The sequence below is a fragment of the Lethenteron reissneri genome, chromosome 40, assembly GCF_015708825.2.
Source record: "Lethenteron reissneri isolate LAM-NWPU_2019-01 chromosome 40, ASM1570882v1, whole genome shotgun sequence".
Lineage (NCBI taxonomy): Eukaryota > Metazoa > Chordata > Hyperoartia > Petromyzontiformes > Petromyzontidae > Lethenteron > Lethenteron reissneri.
In genome coordinates this window covers 1,578,873-1,596,819 of record NC_083818.1, presented here as the reverse complement: position 1 = coordinate 1,596,819, position 17,947 = coordinate 1,578,873, and the positions used below count along the sequence as shown (strand labels likewise).

Here is a 17,947-nt window from a genome sequence, read left to right as displayed (position 1 = left end):
ACTTTACCGAAATAACCTAAGAGTATATTAGAAAGAAATTGGATGTTCACCACCCATACGCACAACAACCGCCGTTCGCCACTAAGTGGCGGTGACGTCACCACGGCGCCTGTGCCAAGCCAGGTGCATTTTGAGGCCACGTGAAGTGCCGAAGGCTGACTGATAGTGAGGTCATGGGGATAGACCCAGGTGCCATGGGTTGACTGACTGGCAGAAGTACCAGCTGTGCCCCCTACTGTGCCAACACATATACACGTAATCACAAGTTCAAAACTAGCATGCGAATTGCCATGTACATTCAAACACATGCTTGTACACGCTTACACGAACACTTGCAAAGACAAAGATCCCCCATGTAGCCTTAACAGACCGTTAGCAAGTGCTGTTAGTGAGCACCTATGAAGGCCGGCAAGGTAAGCATGGGGGTTGGGTGGCCAGCACCACGCCAAGTGACAATGTTTACACACCGCACCAGGTACTCATTTGAGGTTGAATCGACGTAGGGGAGGCCCAGGACCAGTCCAGATAATCGTCACCGGTGTTGACCGTGAGTGGGAATCGAACTCGGGGCTCCGGGTTCGTAGTGCAGCGCGCTAACCGCTACGCTACCACCGTTCCCCGTAGTCTCACACACGTGCACTGACACGCGCACACAGTTGCTCACACAGGCACGTTAGTAGAGAACGGCAAAACGCCGTACGTTGCGTGGCGTTCACAAGTCAAAATGTGCAGCAGCGGCGCCGAGCCACACCACCCAGCCACACCACCCAACGACACACACGCGCGTACCGCACATTCTAATCGTCAACACCACAACAACACCACCACAGCAACACAACACACGTGGGGCGTAAAGGTGTAGAATGCACCGCTCTGCCTGCCTGGTGCCAACACTGATGCTGTAGGGCAGTGGTTCTTAACCTTCACTGCAGCCTTGCACCCCTTTGGTTCTCAATCGTAAAAAATGTACAATGTTAATAAATACAGAGGGTTTGATGAAACAAAGTAGCTGTTGTACTTACGTGCCCATGCTTAATTTGTGTTTTTAATTATTTACCTTTAAAAAAAGAATCTGGCCATGTCTCGCACCCCCAGAAAGGGCATCTCGTACCCCCAGGGGGTGAGTGATGCACCCCAGGTGAAGAAGAACCACTGGTGGAGGGGGGTTTAGGCAATCCACGCCCCGTGTTGAAGCGGAGGGAAACGGCGTTCGTATATAATTACGAACGCCGTTTCCCGCCAAAAACGCCGTCAGGGAGAGCCGAGAGCGGCAGCGGCGCCAGCGGGCAGGCACAACGGCGAAGCCGTCCAAGCGTGGTGGCGCGCGGTAGTGGCTCCCGGCTCACCGCCCCGCGCCGACGTGAATTACCAACAACACAAGCAACCGCCGTGTCAGTAACAAACAACAAAGCGTCGCCTTTGGAAGGTGCAGGGGGGACAGGAGAGATGGGGGGGGGGGGCGGAGGCCGTGGGGATGCGAGCGTTGGTGGATTAACGGGATGTGGTTAACGGGCCGAGGGCCACGTTCGCTTTGTGAGTAAGGCGCAACCGGCATCCCATGCGGCACGAGAAGCAAGCGACGGGTATCACACTTACGGGAAGGGTGGCGCTACCTTTGTAAACGTGTCCTGGAGAAACCAGCCCACAACAACACACAGCGAGCGCTCGGACGTGCACACGCGCACACACACCATGACAAACGCACACGCATGGGATGGGACACACACCCAGACACACGGGACAGAATACTCACAGACACACAGGATAAGACACGCACACACCAGACAGAAGACAGACGTGGGACAGAACACGCAAGGATTGTTGACGCAAAAGAGAGACAAGACACGTTGACATACACACACACACGCATGGAAAGAAGGAAGGAGAGACAGGAAACAGAGAGAGCATGGTGTGCACCATTTTCCAGGTGGAACAAAAACATTTTTTAGCCGTCAGCCGCGAGCGAGCCTCTCCCGCTGTGCTTGCCGTGCGTTGTTTCCACACGACGTCCGACGTTTCGCTCCACGCGCTTCAGTTCGGTCACTGAAGCGACCGCCGGTACGTGGAGTGGAACCGTTGCCCCGAGCGGCACCACAACCCGAACACGCAGCAGCACATCGGCACAGCCGCACAGCCTCACAGCCTCACAGCCTCACAGCCTCACAGCCACACAGCCACACAGCCACACAGCCACACAGTCTCACAGTCTCACAGCCACACAGTCTCACAGCCACACAGTCTCACAGCCACACAGCTTCACAGCCACACAGTCACACAGCCACACAGCCACACAGCCTCACAGTCTCACAGCCTCACAGCCTCACAGCCACACAGTCACACAGCCACACAGCCGCACAGCCTCACAGTCTCACAGCCACACAGTCACAGCCACACAGCCTTACAGACTCAGTCTCACAGCCTCACAGCCACACAGCCACACAGCCTTACAGACTCAGTCTCACAGCCTCACAGCCTCACAGTCTAACAGTCTTACAGCCACACAGCCACACAGTCTCACAGTCACACAGTCACACAGCCTCACAGTCACACAGTCTCACAGTCACACAGCCACACAGCCACACAGCCTCACAGCCACACAGCCACACAGCCACACAGTCTCACAGCCTCACAGCCTCACAGTCTCACAGCCACACAACCACACAGCCACACAGCCTCACAGCCTCACAGCCACACAGCCACACAGCCTCACAGTCTCACAGTCTCACAGTCACACAGCCTCACAGCCACACAGCCTCACAGTCTCAAAGCCACACAGCCACACAGCCTCACAGCCTCACAGCCACACAGCCACACAGCCACACAGTCTCACAGCCTCACAGTCTCACAGCCACACAACCACACAGCCACACAGCCTCACAGCCATCACAGCCACACAGCCACACAGCCTCACAGCCACACAGCCTCACAGCCACACAGTCTCACAGTCTCACAGTCACACAGCCACACAGCCTCACAGCCTCACAGTCTCACAGCCACACAGCCACACAGCCTCACAGCCACACAGCCACACAGCCTCACAGTCACACAGCCACACAGCCTCACAGCCTCACAGCCTCACAGCCACACAGCCTCACAGCCTCACAGCCACACAGCCTCACAGCCACACAGCCACACAGCCTCACAGTCTCACAGTCACACAGCCTCACAGCCGCACAGCCGCACAGCCGCACAGCCTCACAGCCACACAGCCTCACAGCCACACAGCCACACAGTCTCACAGCCTCACAGCCACACAGCAACACAGTCACACAGCCTCACAACCACACAACCACACAGCCACACAGTCACACAGTCTCACAGCCACACAGCCACACAGTCACACAGCCACACAGTTACGCAGTCTCACAGCCACACAGTCACACAGCCTCACAGCCTCACAGCCACACAGCCACACAGCAACACAGTCACACAGCCTCACAACCACACAACCACACAGCCACACAACCACACAGTCTCACAGCCACACAGCCACACAGCCTCACAGCCTCACAGCCACACAGCCACACAGCCTCACAGCCACACAGCCACAGTCACACAGCCTCACAGCCTCACAGCCACACAGCCACACAGCCACACAGCCACACAGCCTCACAGCCACACAGCCACACAACCTCACAGCCTCACAGCCTCACAGCCACACAGCCTCACAGCCTCACAGCCTCACAGCCACACAGCCACACAGCCACAAGCCACACAGCCTCACAGCCTCACAGTCACACAGCCTCACAGCCTCACAGCCACACAGCCTCACAGCCTCACAGCCACACAGCCACACAGCCACACAGTCTCACAGCCTCACAGCCTCACAGCCACACAGCCACACAGCCTCACAGTCACACAGCCTCACAGCCTCACAGCCACACAGCCACACAGCCACACAACCACACAGTCTCACAGCCACACAGCCTCACAGCCACACAGCCACACAGTTACACAGTTACACAGTCTCACAGCCACACAGTTACACAGCCTCACAGCATCACAGCCTCACAACCACACAGCCACACAACCACACAGTCTCACAGCCACACAGCCTCACAGCCACACAGCCACACAGCCACACAGCCACACAGTTACACAGTTACACAGTCTCACAGCCACACAGTCTCACAGCCTCACAGCATCACAGCCACACAGCCACACAGCCTCACAGCCTCACAGCCACACAGCCACACAGCCTCACAGCCACACAGCCACACAGTCACACAGCCTCACAGCCACACAGCCACACAGCCTCACAGCCTCACAGCCACACAGCCACACAACCTCACAGCCTCACAGCCACACAGCCTCACAGCCTCACAGTCTCACAGTCACACAGCCACACAGCCTCACAGCCTCACAGCCACACAGCCACACAGCCTCACAGCCACACAGCCACACAGCCACACAGCCTCACAGTCACACAGCCACACAGCCACACAGCCTCACAGTCTCACAGCCACACAGCCTCACAGCCTCACAGCCACACAGCCTCACAGCCACACAGCCACACAGCCTCACAGCCTCACAGCCTCACAGTCACACAGCCTCACAGCCGCACAGCCGCACAGCCGCACAGCCGCACAGCCTCACAGCCACACAGCCACACAGCCACACAGCCACACAGCCTCACAGTCTCACAGCCACACAGCCACACAGCCTCACAGTCACACAGCCTCACAGCCTCACAGCCACACAGCCACACAACCACACAACCACACAGTCTCACAGCCACACAGTCTCACAGCCACACAGCCTCACAGCCACACAGCCACACAGCCACACAGTTACACAGTTACACAGTCTCACAGCCACACAGTTGCACAGCCTCACAGCATCACAGCCTCACAACCACACAACCACACAACCACACAGCCACACAACCACACAGTCTCACAGCCACACAGCCTCACAGCCACACAGCCACACAGCCACACAGTTACACAGTTACACAGTCTCACAGCCACACAGTTACACAGCCTCACAGCATCACAGCCACACAGCCACACAGCCTCACAGCCTCACAGCCACACAGCCACACAGCCTCACAGGCACACAGCCACACAGTCACACAGCCTCACAGCCTCACAGCCTCACAGCCACACAGCCACACAGCCTCACAGCCTCACAGCCACACAGCCACACAGCCACACAACCTCACAGCCTCACAGCCTCACAGCCACACAGCCTCACAGCCTCACAGCCACACAGCCACACAGTCACACAGCCACACAGCCTCACAGCCTCACAGTCACACAGCCTCACCGCCTCACAGCCTCACAGCCACACAGCCTCACAGCCTCACAGCCTCACAGCCACACAGCCACACAGCCACACAGCCACACAGTCTCACAGCCTCACAGTCTCACAGCCACACAGCCACACAGCCTCACAGTCACACAGCCTCACAGCCTCACAGCCACACAGCCACACAGCCTCACAGCCTCACAGCCACACAGCCTCACAGCCACACAGCCTCACAGTCTCACAGTCTCACAGCCACACAGCCACACAGCCTCAGTCACACAGCCACACAGCCACACAGCCTCACAGTCACACAGTCTCACAGTCTCACAGCCACACAGCCACACAGCCACACAGCCTCACAGTCACACAGCCTCACAGCATCACAGTCTCACAGCCTCACAGCCTCACAGCCACACAACCACACAGCCTCACAGCCACACAGCCACACAGCCTCACAGCCACACAGCCTCACAGCCACACAGCCTCACAGCCACACAGCCTCACAGCCTCACAGTCTCACAGCCACACAGCCACACAGCCTCACAGCCACACAGCCACACAGTCTCACAGTCTCACAGCCACACAGCCTCACAGTCTCACAGCCTCACAGCCACACAGCCTCACAGCCTCACAGTCTCACAGTCTCACAGCCACACAGCCACACAGCCTCACAGCCACACAGCCACACAGTCTCACAGTCTCACAGCCACACAGCCACACAGCCTCACAGCCTCACAGCCACACAGCCACACAGTCACACAGCCTCACAGCCACACAGCCTCAAAGCCTCACAGCCTCACAGCCACACAGCCTCACAGCCTCACAGTCACACAGCCACACAGTCACACAACCTCACAGTCACACAGCCACTCAGCCTCACAGCCTCACAGCCACACAGCCACACAGCCTCACAGCCTCACAGTCACACAGCCACACAGCCTCACAGCCTCACAGCCACACAGCCTCACAGCCTCACAGCCTCACAGTCACACAGCCACACAGCCTCACAGCCTCACAGCCACACAGCCTCACAGCCACACAGTGTCACAGCCTCACAGCCACACAGTCACACAGCCTCACAGCCACACAGCCACACAGTCTCACAGCCACACAGCCACACAGTCTCACAGTCTCACAGCCACACAGCCACACAGCCTCACAGCCTCACAGCCTCACAGCCACACAGCCTCACAGTCACACAGCCTCACAGCCACACAGCCTCACAGCCTCAGTCACACAGTCCCACAGCCTCACAGTCTCACAGCCACACAGCCTCACAGTCTCACAAGAGCACAACCGACTTCGCGGTGGCTGCGTGGATCGTGGGGAGGGACTAACACCGTCGCCACTGAGTGGACTCATTGCTCCGACTTCATGTTGTTGTTCATTCCTTCTATTTTTATGCCATTTCATGATTTGTTTTAATTCATGTTTTATTTTCTGCAGGCTTTCATTATTCATAATAATTGTTACAAATAGGATTTAGCCATTTTATATATATAATTATCGTACAGCGTTGTGAGATGCAATTCCCATGAATTGTGCGACATTCATTTTTTGTTAGCAATGGATTTCGCTGCACTGGCCCTCTGCTGATGACGTAGCCCCCCCATCCCCCCACCCATCAGCCCATCCCAAGCACTTGCCAGGTTCAAACCAGCTTAGCTCTGGATATCTGACTAGACGGGGAACACCCCCCACTACCCCCCACAACCCCCACCCCACCCCCCACCTCCACCCACCATGTGGCTGTTGATTTAATTTTATACCACGGGTTGCTGAGCATAGGGGCCAGAAAAACGCCAAGAGGCCAGGAACAAACAGCCCCCCCCCTACCTAGTGAAGGTGTAACAGAGGATCGAAGATTGAAAAAAAAATGTCACTGTCGTTCTTGGATTGAGCGCAAGTTGACGCGTGAACTTGGGAGGAGGGAGGAATTGTAAGCCGGCGATGCGATGTAAACTTTGTTCGCGCGGTGAACAATTAAACGGAGTGCCGTGCCAATGACATCCAAAATTCTGGGGAAATTCGCTCAACAAGTCTGGTGGGTGGGTGAGTGAGTGGATGGATGGGTGAGTGAGTGAGTGGGTGAGTGGGTGAGTGAGTGGGTGAGTGGGTGAGTGAGTGGGTGGGTGAGTGGGTGGATGAATGGGTTAGTGGGTGAGTGGGTGGGTGAGTGGGTGGGTGAGTGGGTGGGTGAGTGGGTGAGTGGGTGGGTGAGTGAGTAGGTGAGTGTGTAGGTGAGTGTGTAGGTGAGTGAGTGGGTGAGTGAGTGGGTGCGTAAGTGAGTGCGTAAGTGAGTGGGTGAGTGGGTGGGTGAGTGGAAGGGTGAGTGGGTGAGTGGAAGGGCGAGTGGGTGAGTAGGTGGGTGAGTGAGTGGGTGGGTGGGTGAGTGAGTGAGTGGGTGGGTGAGTGGGTGGGTGAGTGGGTGGGTGAGTGGGTGGGTGGGTGAGTGGTTGGGTGGGCGAGTGGGTGAGTGACCGAGCGGGTGGGTGAGCTAAAGTTTCAGCTTTATTTTTGTTAAGCCAGGTGAGAACCCAGGAGACCAGGATTAGCCTCATTTGCGAGAGTGACCTGGTTGATTACTGACTTCAAGCGACCGTTCAAGCGACAGAGCGTGCTCTCTGAGGCAGGGACTGGGTGGGGGAAGTACCGCCGCCTTGCTCTGTGTATACCAGAAGTGACTTGAAGGAGGGGTCTCGGAGGTAGCTCTGTGATAACCAATTCCGCGGGCCGTACCCTGAATAACACCGAGGGTTGCCAGGGGGCCCTTTGAGTCGTGACGACGCAACGCCGATTTCATCGGCCGACGATTCGAGGCAAGAGACCAAACGCGCACCGTGGCGCCCGAGCACCCGGTAGTCGAACCGGCGCACACAGTGCCACCGCACCACCGCACCCACCCCCCCTGGCACAGCGATCGTAACCACACAGTGCCACCACACCCACCCCCCCTGGCACAGCGATTGTAACCACACAGTGCCACCGCACCCACCCCCCCTGGCACAGCGATCGTAACCACACAGTGCCACCACACCCACCCCCCCTGGCACAACGATCGTAACCACACAGTGCCACCGCACCCACCCCCCCTGGCACAGCGATCGTAACCACACAGTGCCACCACACCCACCCCCCCTGGCATAGCGATCGTAACCACACAGTGCCACCACACCATGACGCCCACCCATCTGGCACAGCGATCGTAACCTACAGTGCCACCACGCTCCCCTCCCCCCCACCACCCCGTCCCAGCAGGAGTCTAACCTTGGAAGAGGTAGTCCTCCGAGTTTTGGTCCGGGTTGTCCATCATCCCCACGATATCGAAGGGCGAGCGGCCCGCCATCATCTCGAACATGAGCACACCCAGCGCCCACCAGTCCACGCTGAACCCTGCGCGCCACGGGGGAGACACGGCCCGTCCGCCACACGGCAGAGAATCCGATGAGCTATGAAGCTCTTTATAAACAGATGTCCAGCAAGGATTGGGCCAGGGCGTTACGACAACAAACGATACGCAAATAAAATACGACAGCAGCGCAAAGTATAGCAAAGGTAAGCAAATCACTACAAAATACAAATTAAACTAAACTATGTTTTATTTTACCAGGTAAAGCCCACCGAGGTATCCGCTTCTCTTTCAGAAGCCACCCTGACTATCACAAATGATGGGTCAACGAAGCGGCTCATCGCATTGTTACATTTAAAGCGGCTTAAATACTGTACATAATCTAAACGATCCCAACGGATGTTTCCAAGTAGGAGCGGCTCAGGACATTACAACAACAAACATTACACAAAACGTGACAGGAGTGCAAAGTATATCAAGGGTAAGCAAATCACTACAACAAAAAATATAAATTATACCAAACTATTTTTAGCAGGAAAAAACCCACCAAGCTATTTGGTAATTTTGCAGAAGCCATCGCAAACGAAAGCTCAACGAAGTGGCTTATCGCGTGGACATTTACAGCGGCCAAATACTCGAAATAATCTGAACAATCCTAAAGGACGTTTCACGCGGACGACGACGCCGTCGCCATCCAGCGCGCCGTCGTCCTGGGGGGGGCCCTGACCGGTGGGGCCGGCTTAAATAGGCGCTCGCTAACTCGCCAGCAGGCTCGACGCGTACCGTACTCCTCCCCGCGCAGGATTTCGGGAGCGATGTAGTTGGGCGTCCCGCAGAAGGTGCTGGTCGTGTCTCCCGGTCTCAGCCCCTCCTAGAGACAAGCGCGAGGACGTCAACCAAGTGCACGAACGTGCGCATGCACGTTCAGACACAGCAGCAGCATCGCTCCACTAAGAGCCTTAAGACTCAGCGGGGCCTCTGGGTAATACTAATAAATTAAATCTCAGCCTACCGGATTTCCAGACCAATAAGATCCAGCAGCGTGCGCTGACGCAAGCGAACTCTGGAATGGTTTCAACATTCTGGGTCTCATCAGCAGAATGCTAATAGGCCGACGGGCTTCAATGCAGAGACCACGGAATGGAGATCTGCTGAGAGAGGCTTCCCTCGCTCTACGTGGTGGCAGCAGTAATAGTCGATGCATTTCAAGAAGGGCCCACAAAGCGACACGGCACGAGGCGGCAGCTGCCTGTCGAGTAGCGCATACAGCACACACAGTAACACACTGGATGTATCTGTGTGAGACAGCTGCTTGCCAAGAAGTGCATACAGTACACACGGTACACACAGTACACTGCAAAATGTTGTCCCACGTCCGAATGTGTAGCTGCGTACGAGTGAAATGAAACCCCATAGTACAGAACATTTATGGGCAAAGATAGGTGGAGCCACCACATATAGAGGATGCGGAATCGCACACAAACCGAGCCCGTGTAGAGCGAGCTGGAACCTGAATTTAGTTTTACCTAAAAGCTCCACGGGAACACAACATGAGTGTCTGTACAATACGGATTTTTGTTTTACGTTGAACAGGGCCTTACATTTTGGATGGGGGTGCTCATGCCTATTACATCTTGTAACACAGCAAAAGTTATTTAACAAGCTGATGAGAAGAAGACGATCCGAAACTAGTTCAAGTAATCGCCATTGAATGATGCCATAACTCGAGTCGCCGGGTTCGTAGCGCAGCGCGTTAACCACTGCGCCACCACACCTACATTGTCCCGCGCCTCTGATTAGCACGGTTGGCTACGCACGGCGCGAAAGAAGGTCAACATACACGTATACGCGCAAAAATGCGGATGCACACAATATAACAATAATAACCGCCATTCACACGCAGACATGCACAGACACGCGAAGAGACGCACACGTACACACACACATGCGCACACACAGACGTATACAGACACACACACACATAAGCAGGCACACGCGGAGACACGCACAAAGACACGTGGATGCGCCACGCACCTTGCACATGCCGTAGTCTGTGAGCTTGATGTGCCCCTCCGAGTCGAGCAGCACGTTGTCCAGCTTGAGGTCACGGTACACGACCCCGCGCTCGTGCAGGAAGTTGAGCGCAAGCGAAATCTCAGCCGCGTAGAACCTACACGCAGAGCCACCGGGAGAGGGACGGAGACATCACGCGGAGAGACGGAGACGTCACGCGGAGAGACGGAGAATTCACACGGAGAGACGATAAACGTCACACGGAGAGATGGAGTGACTAGGGGCTTGATCTGTGTGCGTGACTGGGGAGTTGACCTACCGGGCATGCTCCTCGGGAAGCTTGCGCTGTCGCTGCATGTGGAACATCAGATCTCCACCGTTCACGTACTCAATGACGAAAAAGAGCCTGCGCACACACACACATACATACACGGACACGCACATACACGCGCGCACATACACGCACGCACACGCGCGCACATACACGCGCGCGCACACACACGCGCGCACACATACGCACAAACATACAAAGACAGATTCCCCCATATAGCCTTAACAGACTGTTGGGGCAAGTGCTGTTAGCGAGCACCTCTGAAGGCCGACACAGCACACGAGGGGGCGGGTGGCCAGCACCACACCCGGCCGCCTTTGTCTCCCCAGTGGCGATGTTTACACACCGCACCAGGTACTCATTTGAGGCTAAGTCGACTTAGGGGAGGTCCAGGATCGGTTCAGATAATCGTCACCGGTATTGGCCAAGAGCAGAGCGGCAGCGTCGTCGTCACCCAATCAACACTCCCGGGGCAAGGCCACGCGTCGGCAAGTGCCGGCGGGAATTCGTCCGTACGCGTGGTTCTACTTCCCCGGTTCGAACGCGGAAGTGCTGCTCACCGGCTGTCCGTCTGGAAGCAGGAGTGGAGGCCCACGAGGAACGGGTGGTTGGAGGCCTGCTCAAACACGTGCTTCTCCGTCTGCACCCAGTCTATGTCCTGCGCACAAAGGCAAAGAGATCCCCCACCCCCCGTACAGCGTTAACGGACTGTCGGGGTCGAGCGTCTGTGGTGCGGGAGCGGTAGCGTAGCGGTTAGCGCGCTGCGCTATGAACCCGGCCATCCGGGTTCGATTTCCGCTCACAGCCAACACCGGTGACGATTATCTGAACCGGTCCTGGGCCTCTCCTAGGTCGACTCAGCCTCAAATGAGTACCTGGTGCGGTGTGTAAACATCGCCACTGGGGAGACAAAGGCGGACGGGCGTGGTGCTGGCCACTCACCCCCTCGTGTGCCGTGCCGGCCTTCAAAGGTGCTCGTTAACAGCACTTGCTCCTACAGTCTGTTAAGGCTACACGGGGGATCTTTGGCATTGTTACTCTCGTGCAGCAGGGCGGGTGGGCAAATGCTGTCCCCCCACCCCCCCTCCCCTGCTTTGTGTAGCAGAGGTCACTTGAAGGGATGTGATATCTGCTCCATTGGGTCGTTCTCTGGCACAAAGGATTGAGGGCTGTTGGGCCGGTCTCTCACGCAAAGGATTGGGGGCTGCTCTCTAACGTGAAGAATTGTGAGGGCCGTTCTGTAATGCAAAGGATTGTGGACCATTCTATAATGCAAAGGATTGTGGGCCGTTGTCGAACACCAAGGAGTGTGGGGACCATCATCCAACGTGCATGGCCGCACTGCTCTGCGCAAGATCCAATTGGATGCTACGTCACGTGACGCAACACCACTAGCTAAACTGGGAGCCATGGCGGCAAGATTTTAACTCCCTCACCTCCTCGTATACAGGAGGTGGTGGGTTAGTGGGTTTGATCCCGACCCTGACGCCTGTGTATTGGAGTTTGCGTGGCTCTCTCCCCGTGGTCATGTGGATTTCCCGCCACATTCAGAAAGAGGCTTTTAAGAGTATTTCTGCTATAAATTTCCACGCAAGAAGCCGCTTGGCCAGGTCGCTTCTGAAAGAGTGATACAGTACAGTGGGGCTTGCCTAGTAAAGTAAAAATAGTTTGACAGTTTTTTGTATTGTAAGTTTCACGTCGGCCATCAAAGCTCCCCCCGGGGCCTCTCCGGCACAAACGCGTGACATCACCGGAGGCCACCTGGCCAGCCACGCACGGAACCTTCTCCACCCCCACAACCTCCTCTCCCCCCCCACCCCCACCCCCACCTCGTCGTCGTTGACGAGCTCCTTCTTGACGACCTTCATGGCGTAGATCCTCTGGGTCTGCTTGAGCCGCACGAGCAGCACCTTGGCGTAGCTGCCTCTCCCGATCACGCGGATCAGGTCGAAGTCCGGCAGGCCCAGGCCTGCGTGCGCCTGCCTCCCGCCCTGCGGAAGCTGGGGGAGACGGGAAGGGGGTGCAGACGGGCCAGACAAGACGCGCGGTTGGATGGACGGACATGTGGATTAAGGGATGGTTGGATGGTCGGACGGATGGATGGGTGGATGGACAAACGGATGGATAGATGGCAAGATGGATGGTTGGTTGAATGGATGGATGGATAAATAGATGGATGGATAGACGGACATGCGGATGGTTGGTTGGATAGATGGACAAATGGATGGATGGACAAACATGTGGATGAATGGATGGTTGGTTGAAAGGGTGGATGCAAGTGGTATCCAATGCATGTAAAATAAAATTCAGGAAAAAATGTTTACTTCCAAAGCTAAAACATTGAACGGCGTGCCTGAGTGATTACAGGCACAGCAATGACGCAGCCTGGTGTCAAAGCGAAGACAAAGCATCTCACCTCTTCTGGTTTGCCGCTGTTTGGCACCCTGTAGGGTTGGTCTGCAAGGGAAAAATATAAAACAACAACAACAAAATGTCAACAACCGCACAAGTGTCGAGACGGCCGGCTGGGTTCACAATGGCCAGGTCCTGGCGTGGCAGAGCACCGAGCAGGCACGGTCGAGAACCTGGATTCACCCCCCCCCACCCCCACGTGGGGTGGGGGTTCAACCGGCCTCTGAGCTGACCGGTCACCGGCGCCGGCACGAGAGCCAGGGGGGCTTGCAGGGCTGCGCCCCACTCGCCACGCTCACGCCACTGCTGGCGGAAGGGCCGACTCCTCCACATCCTGGAAAATGTGGGGGTGCCCACGGATCTGCTCGCCCGCGGCTGGGCGCCGGATATGGGCACGCCGGTAACCCGAGATGGGATGTGTACAAATATCCCTTACATACTGAACGAGAGCTGCATGTGTGTGTGGTGTGTGGGAGGCCGAATTGTGTGTTCACTGACACTCAAATCACGATCACAGACAGCAGCAGCAATCGTCGCCCCCCCCCCTCGCTGGCCCCCACTCGCAGGCACGGTGCCGAGCCGCACCGTGCCGCACAGGGACAGCGACCGCTGGGGGGGTGAGGGAGAGATGCCCTTTCAAAAATGTGAGGCACGACGTGCAGGTCGTCGCCCGTCGCGTGCGAAGCGCCTTGAAGAAGCTCCCTTGCGCAACGGCGGCGGCTGCTGCTCGGGTTGTGTGAACCAGAACTCCTCCTCCGTCACATCGTGCTACGCACGCGTTGGCCTCCCTCCTTCACTGCCTTCCAGCTTCACGTGGAATCCAGTTTAAAATCCTATTGTTAACTCACAAAGCAGTGAACCATCTTGCCCCGGCCTCCATCATTGCCATGCTGCACCCCCACGTGCCCCCCCTCAAGGCCCCTGAGACGTGGTGGTGCTGATGTTGTCTCTGCGTCCCGGCATCTTCGCTCTGCGGGTGACCGAGGCGTTGTCCCCGTGTCGCCCCCAGGCCACGGATCGCTCTCCCACAAGACATCAGAGTGATCCCTCTGAGCCTGTGGGCATTTTTTATTTATATACCATTCCTCTTACTAAACCTTTGGTTCATTAGAGTAAATGGGATTCTTCAAATGTATTTATAACATAATTATGTTCATGCTGAGTGTCTGCTGCTGCTGCGTCCTGTGTACAGCGCTTTGAGATCCTTGATGAAAAGTGCCGTATGAATGTTAGTAGTATTATTATGTCCCGAACACGATTCTCGCGGCTCCATCTCCACGGAAGGGGATGGGAGTTGGACACTTGTACCACGGCTGCATCTCAGAGCCTGCTGTATACGCGTGTCCACGTGTGTCCCTGTCTCCCTGTAGAGAGACAGGCCGTCGTAGACTCCCGAGCCCGGCCTATCGTCCGAGTCCGACGCCTCCCCTACTTTGTTTATATTTTAGTCACTTGCTTACCCTTGAATTATCATTATTATTTATTATAATACTTTGTTTATATTTACTTATTTTTAGCTATTCCCCTTTCCTCCATTTTTTTTCAACTCGTATCGTTGTTTTTTAATTGTTGCTGTAAACTGGACGACAACCCGCCGCCCGACTGGAACATCGGTGAGACAAGAGCTTCGCAGCTCATCGGATTCCGCCTGACCTGTGCTGCCCTCTCCCGGCGGGATGTTCTCGATGTCGTCAGAGTGCACGCTGTCCTGGTTGCTGTGCTGGTGAGGGCTCGGTAGCGTCGTGGGCTCCTGGCATTCACAATCACCGTCGTTAGTATCCCGCGTGGGTGATCACCACCATCACCACCATCATCATCAACATCATCATCATCACCACCACCATCATCAATACCACCACCACCACCACATCACCATCATCAACACCACCATCACATCATCAACACCACCATCACATCATCAACACCACCATCACATCATCATCACCACCACCATCACCACCATCAATACCACCACCACCACCACATCACCATCATCAACACCACCACCACCCCATCACCATTATCAACACCACCATCATCACTACCATCATCATCATCACCAGCACCATTACCATCATCAACACAATAATCACTACCACCACCACTGCAACCACTACGGCCACCGCCAGCACCACCATCCATAACCGTTATAATCGCAACCACCATCAGCATTATTATTATCATCAAACTCCAGAGGTTTCAAATCCTTCTTATCATAATCCGCAGCAACGTGGATCATCATCATCCATAACCATAATAATCTCAACCACCATCAGCGTGATTGTCATAATCATGAGGATTAAAATCATCATCATCGGTATAAAAATCGTCACTGTCATCATCATGATCATCGTAATTATTACCATAATAAAATCAATAACCATCAGCAGCATCGTCATCACCATCGTTACCATGATTGTCATCATAATCATGACGATTTAAATCATCATTACCTTTTGTATCAACATCGTCCCCATCGTTCATACTCGTAATTATCTCTATCAACGGAGTCAAATATCATCGTCGTCAACATCGTTGTCCTCCCCATCGTCGTCGGTCGGAGTCATCCTCATCGTCGTCAACATCGTTGTCATCTCCATCGTTGTCGTTGTCGTTCGACGACGATCGTTGTCGTCGCAGCGTAGCGCCGGGTCATCCCACGATTGAAAACCCAATAAATGACGCGGACGCGCATTCACAACGCTACACCGCGCCGTGACCGCTTTCATACGTGCCGCTCGCCAACGCCACTTCCCCCCCACCCCCACCGGCCTGCCAGAAGCTACCACAGGTACCTTCGCCCGTGCGCACGTGCGCCCCTCTTACCATGTTCCTGCCACACTCCACTGCCACCAGCTTGTGGCATCGCTTGTGCACCAGCAGCTTGCAGTTGATGCACTTGTAGCCCTGCCGGCCCAGCCCCCAGATGCGGTCGGTGCAGTAGGCACAGAATGCGCGCTGGTGGGGGGGGACACGGGGCGGGTGGGTCGAGTTAGTCTAAGAGTTAGTCTAAGAGTTAGTCTAAATCGAAACAATTTTTATTTCACCAGGTAAGGGTCCACTGAGCTGTATAGCTCATTTTCCAGAAGTGACATGGCTGTCACGAATGATCGCTCAACAAAGTGGCTTATCGTCATCATCATGTGGAAATTTGTAGCAGCAGCCGAATACTGTAAACGCATGGCGATGTCGTTAATATTATGCGGAGTGGAAAAAAACCGGAGGACCTGGAGAAAACGTCACGTGACAACGGGGAGAGAGACACCGCAAACTCCAAATATACAGCAAGAGTCAGGGTCGGGATCGAACCCACAACCTCCTGCATACCGGGCGAGGTAGTTAACATCTCACCAACACCGAGCGGTGGCCCAGAAGTCAGGACACACAAGGGGTTATTCTAATTATTTCAACAAGTCGTACAGGGGTTACTTCATTAACGTTTTAACAAACGTTCAAACCGACGTCCATGAATATGAATGCGTGATGGATGAATTCTCTTTTGAAATGAATGTAAGTATTTTGTTTTTGGTCATCAGCTGCCCTTTGTCGAGATTCGTTCTTTCATGGATTCTTGGTCGAGTTTTGTAAACTACAGATTTGAGGTAACCCCACAGGAGGAACGGAAATTGACATTAAGAATGAAAATAGATAAAATATTCACGTAGAGAATAACCAATTAAATGATTGTAATGCCAGTGTTAAAATAAATGAAATGACCCGAATGCCTTCTGACTTTGAGGCAACCCTGTATATTGTTTCCCATTTAAGACAAATGTAGTGACATGGAATGGGCCACTATGGAGCATAGCGCTGGTTGCTGGCAGAGAGAGGGATCTCCGGTTGCAGCAGCCCTGTCTGTCAGCAGGTCACTTGACAGCCAGCGAGAGGGATGTAGGGCAAAGGTGATGGAGGGGGCACGTGAGGTCAGCCTGGGAACCAACTCGTGGGTTCGAGAAGGAGCGAGGCCACGCCAGGAAGATAAAAGGGGACCCGAGCGAAGGCTCGGGGCTGTTGTCTGGATTGGAATCCCGTCGGGCTGCCGGAGTCTTCGTCACCGTCTTCACCTTCTCGGCGTTGTCAGTCAGGCAGTCTGTCAGCCGTCCTGGCTGAAGTGGTGACCCCTACTCCTAGTATCTCTGAGTGCATCACTACACAAACATAAAGATCCCCCGTGTAGCCTGAACAGACTGCTGGGGCAAGGGATGTTAGCGATTAGCACCTATGAAGGCCGGAAGGGGTGGCCAACAACACGCCCGGCCACCTTTGTCTCCCTCATGGCGATGTTTAGACACCACACCAGGCCCAGGACTGGTTCAGATAATCGTCACCGGTGTTGGCCGTGAGCGGGAATCGAACTCGGGTCACCAGGTTCGTAGCGCAGCACGCTAACCTGTGCACCACCCCTCCCTTTTAAGGTCTCACACACGGTTTTGATGTTGACACAACAACAACGCATTGAGTTGTTGTTGTCTGTGCATGTGCACCACTGCCCATGCAGCAGCAGCGGCGGCAGCAATCACCAGATAATTCGTTCGGAATCAAATTCAATCCAGAGAATCACGTGACGACTGGTGGCTAAGGAGGGGATCGAT

At 55.1% G+C, this 17,947-nt stretch overlaps 1 protein-coding gene across 1 annotated transcript in view; it reads right to left on the bottom strand.

The window, feature by feature from the left end:
• Nucleotides 1-17,947, bottom strand: part of PRKCI (protein kinase C iota) — an 86,724-nt gene that overhangs the window by 14,479 nt on the left and 54,298 nt on the right. The window contains exons 6-14 of the mRNA XM_061568177.1: nucleotides 16,182-16,313; nucleotides 15,009-15,105; nucleotides 13,360-13,400; nucleotides 12,773-12,943; nucleotides 11,504-11,601; nucleotides 10,932-11,018; nucleotides 10,634-10,769; nucleotides 9,383-9,470; nucleotides 8,518-8,643 (exon numbers count right to left, since the gene is read on the bottom strand). Coding sequence (XP_061424161.1) covers nucleotides 8,518-8,643; nucleotides 9,383-9,470; nucleotides 10,634-10,769; nucleotides 10,932-11,018; nucleotides 11,504-11,601; nucleotides 12,773-12,943; nucleotides 13,360-13,400; nucleotides 15,009-15,105; nucleotides 16,182-16,313 — 976 coding nt within the window. The remainder of the gene's footprint in view (nucleotides 1-8,517; nucleotides 8,644-9,382; nucleotides 9,471-10,633; nucleotides 10,770-10,931; nucleotides 11,019-11,503; nucleotides 11,602-12,772; nucleotides 12,944-13,359; nucleotides 13,401-15,008; nucleotides 15,106-16,181; nucleotides 16,314-17,947) is intronic.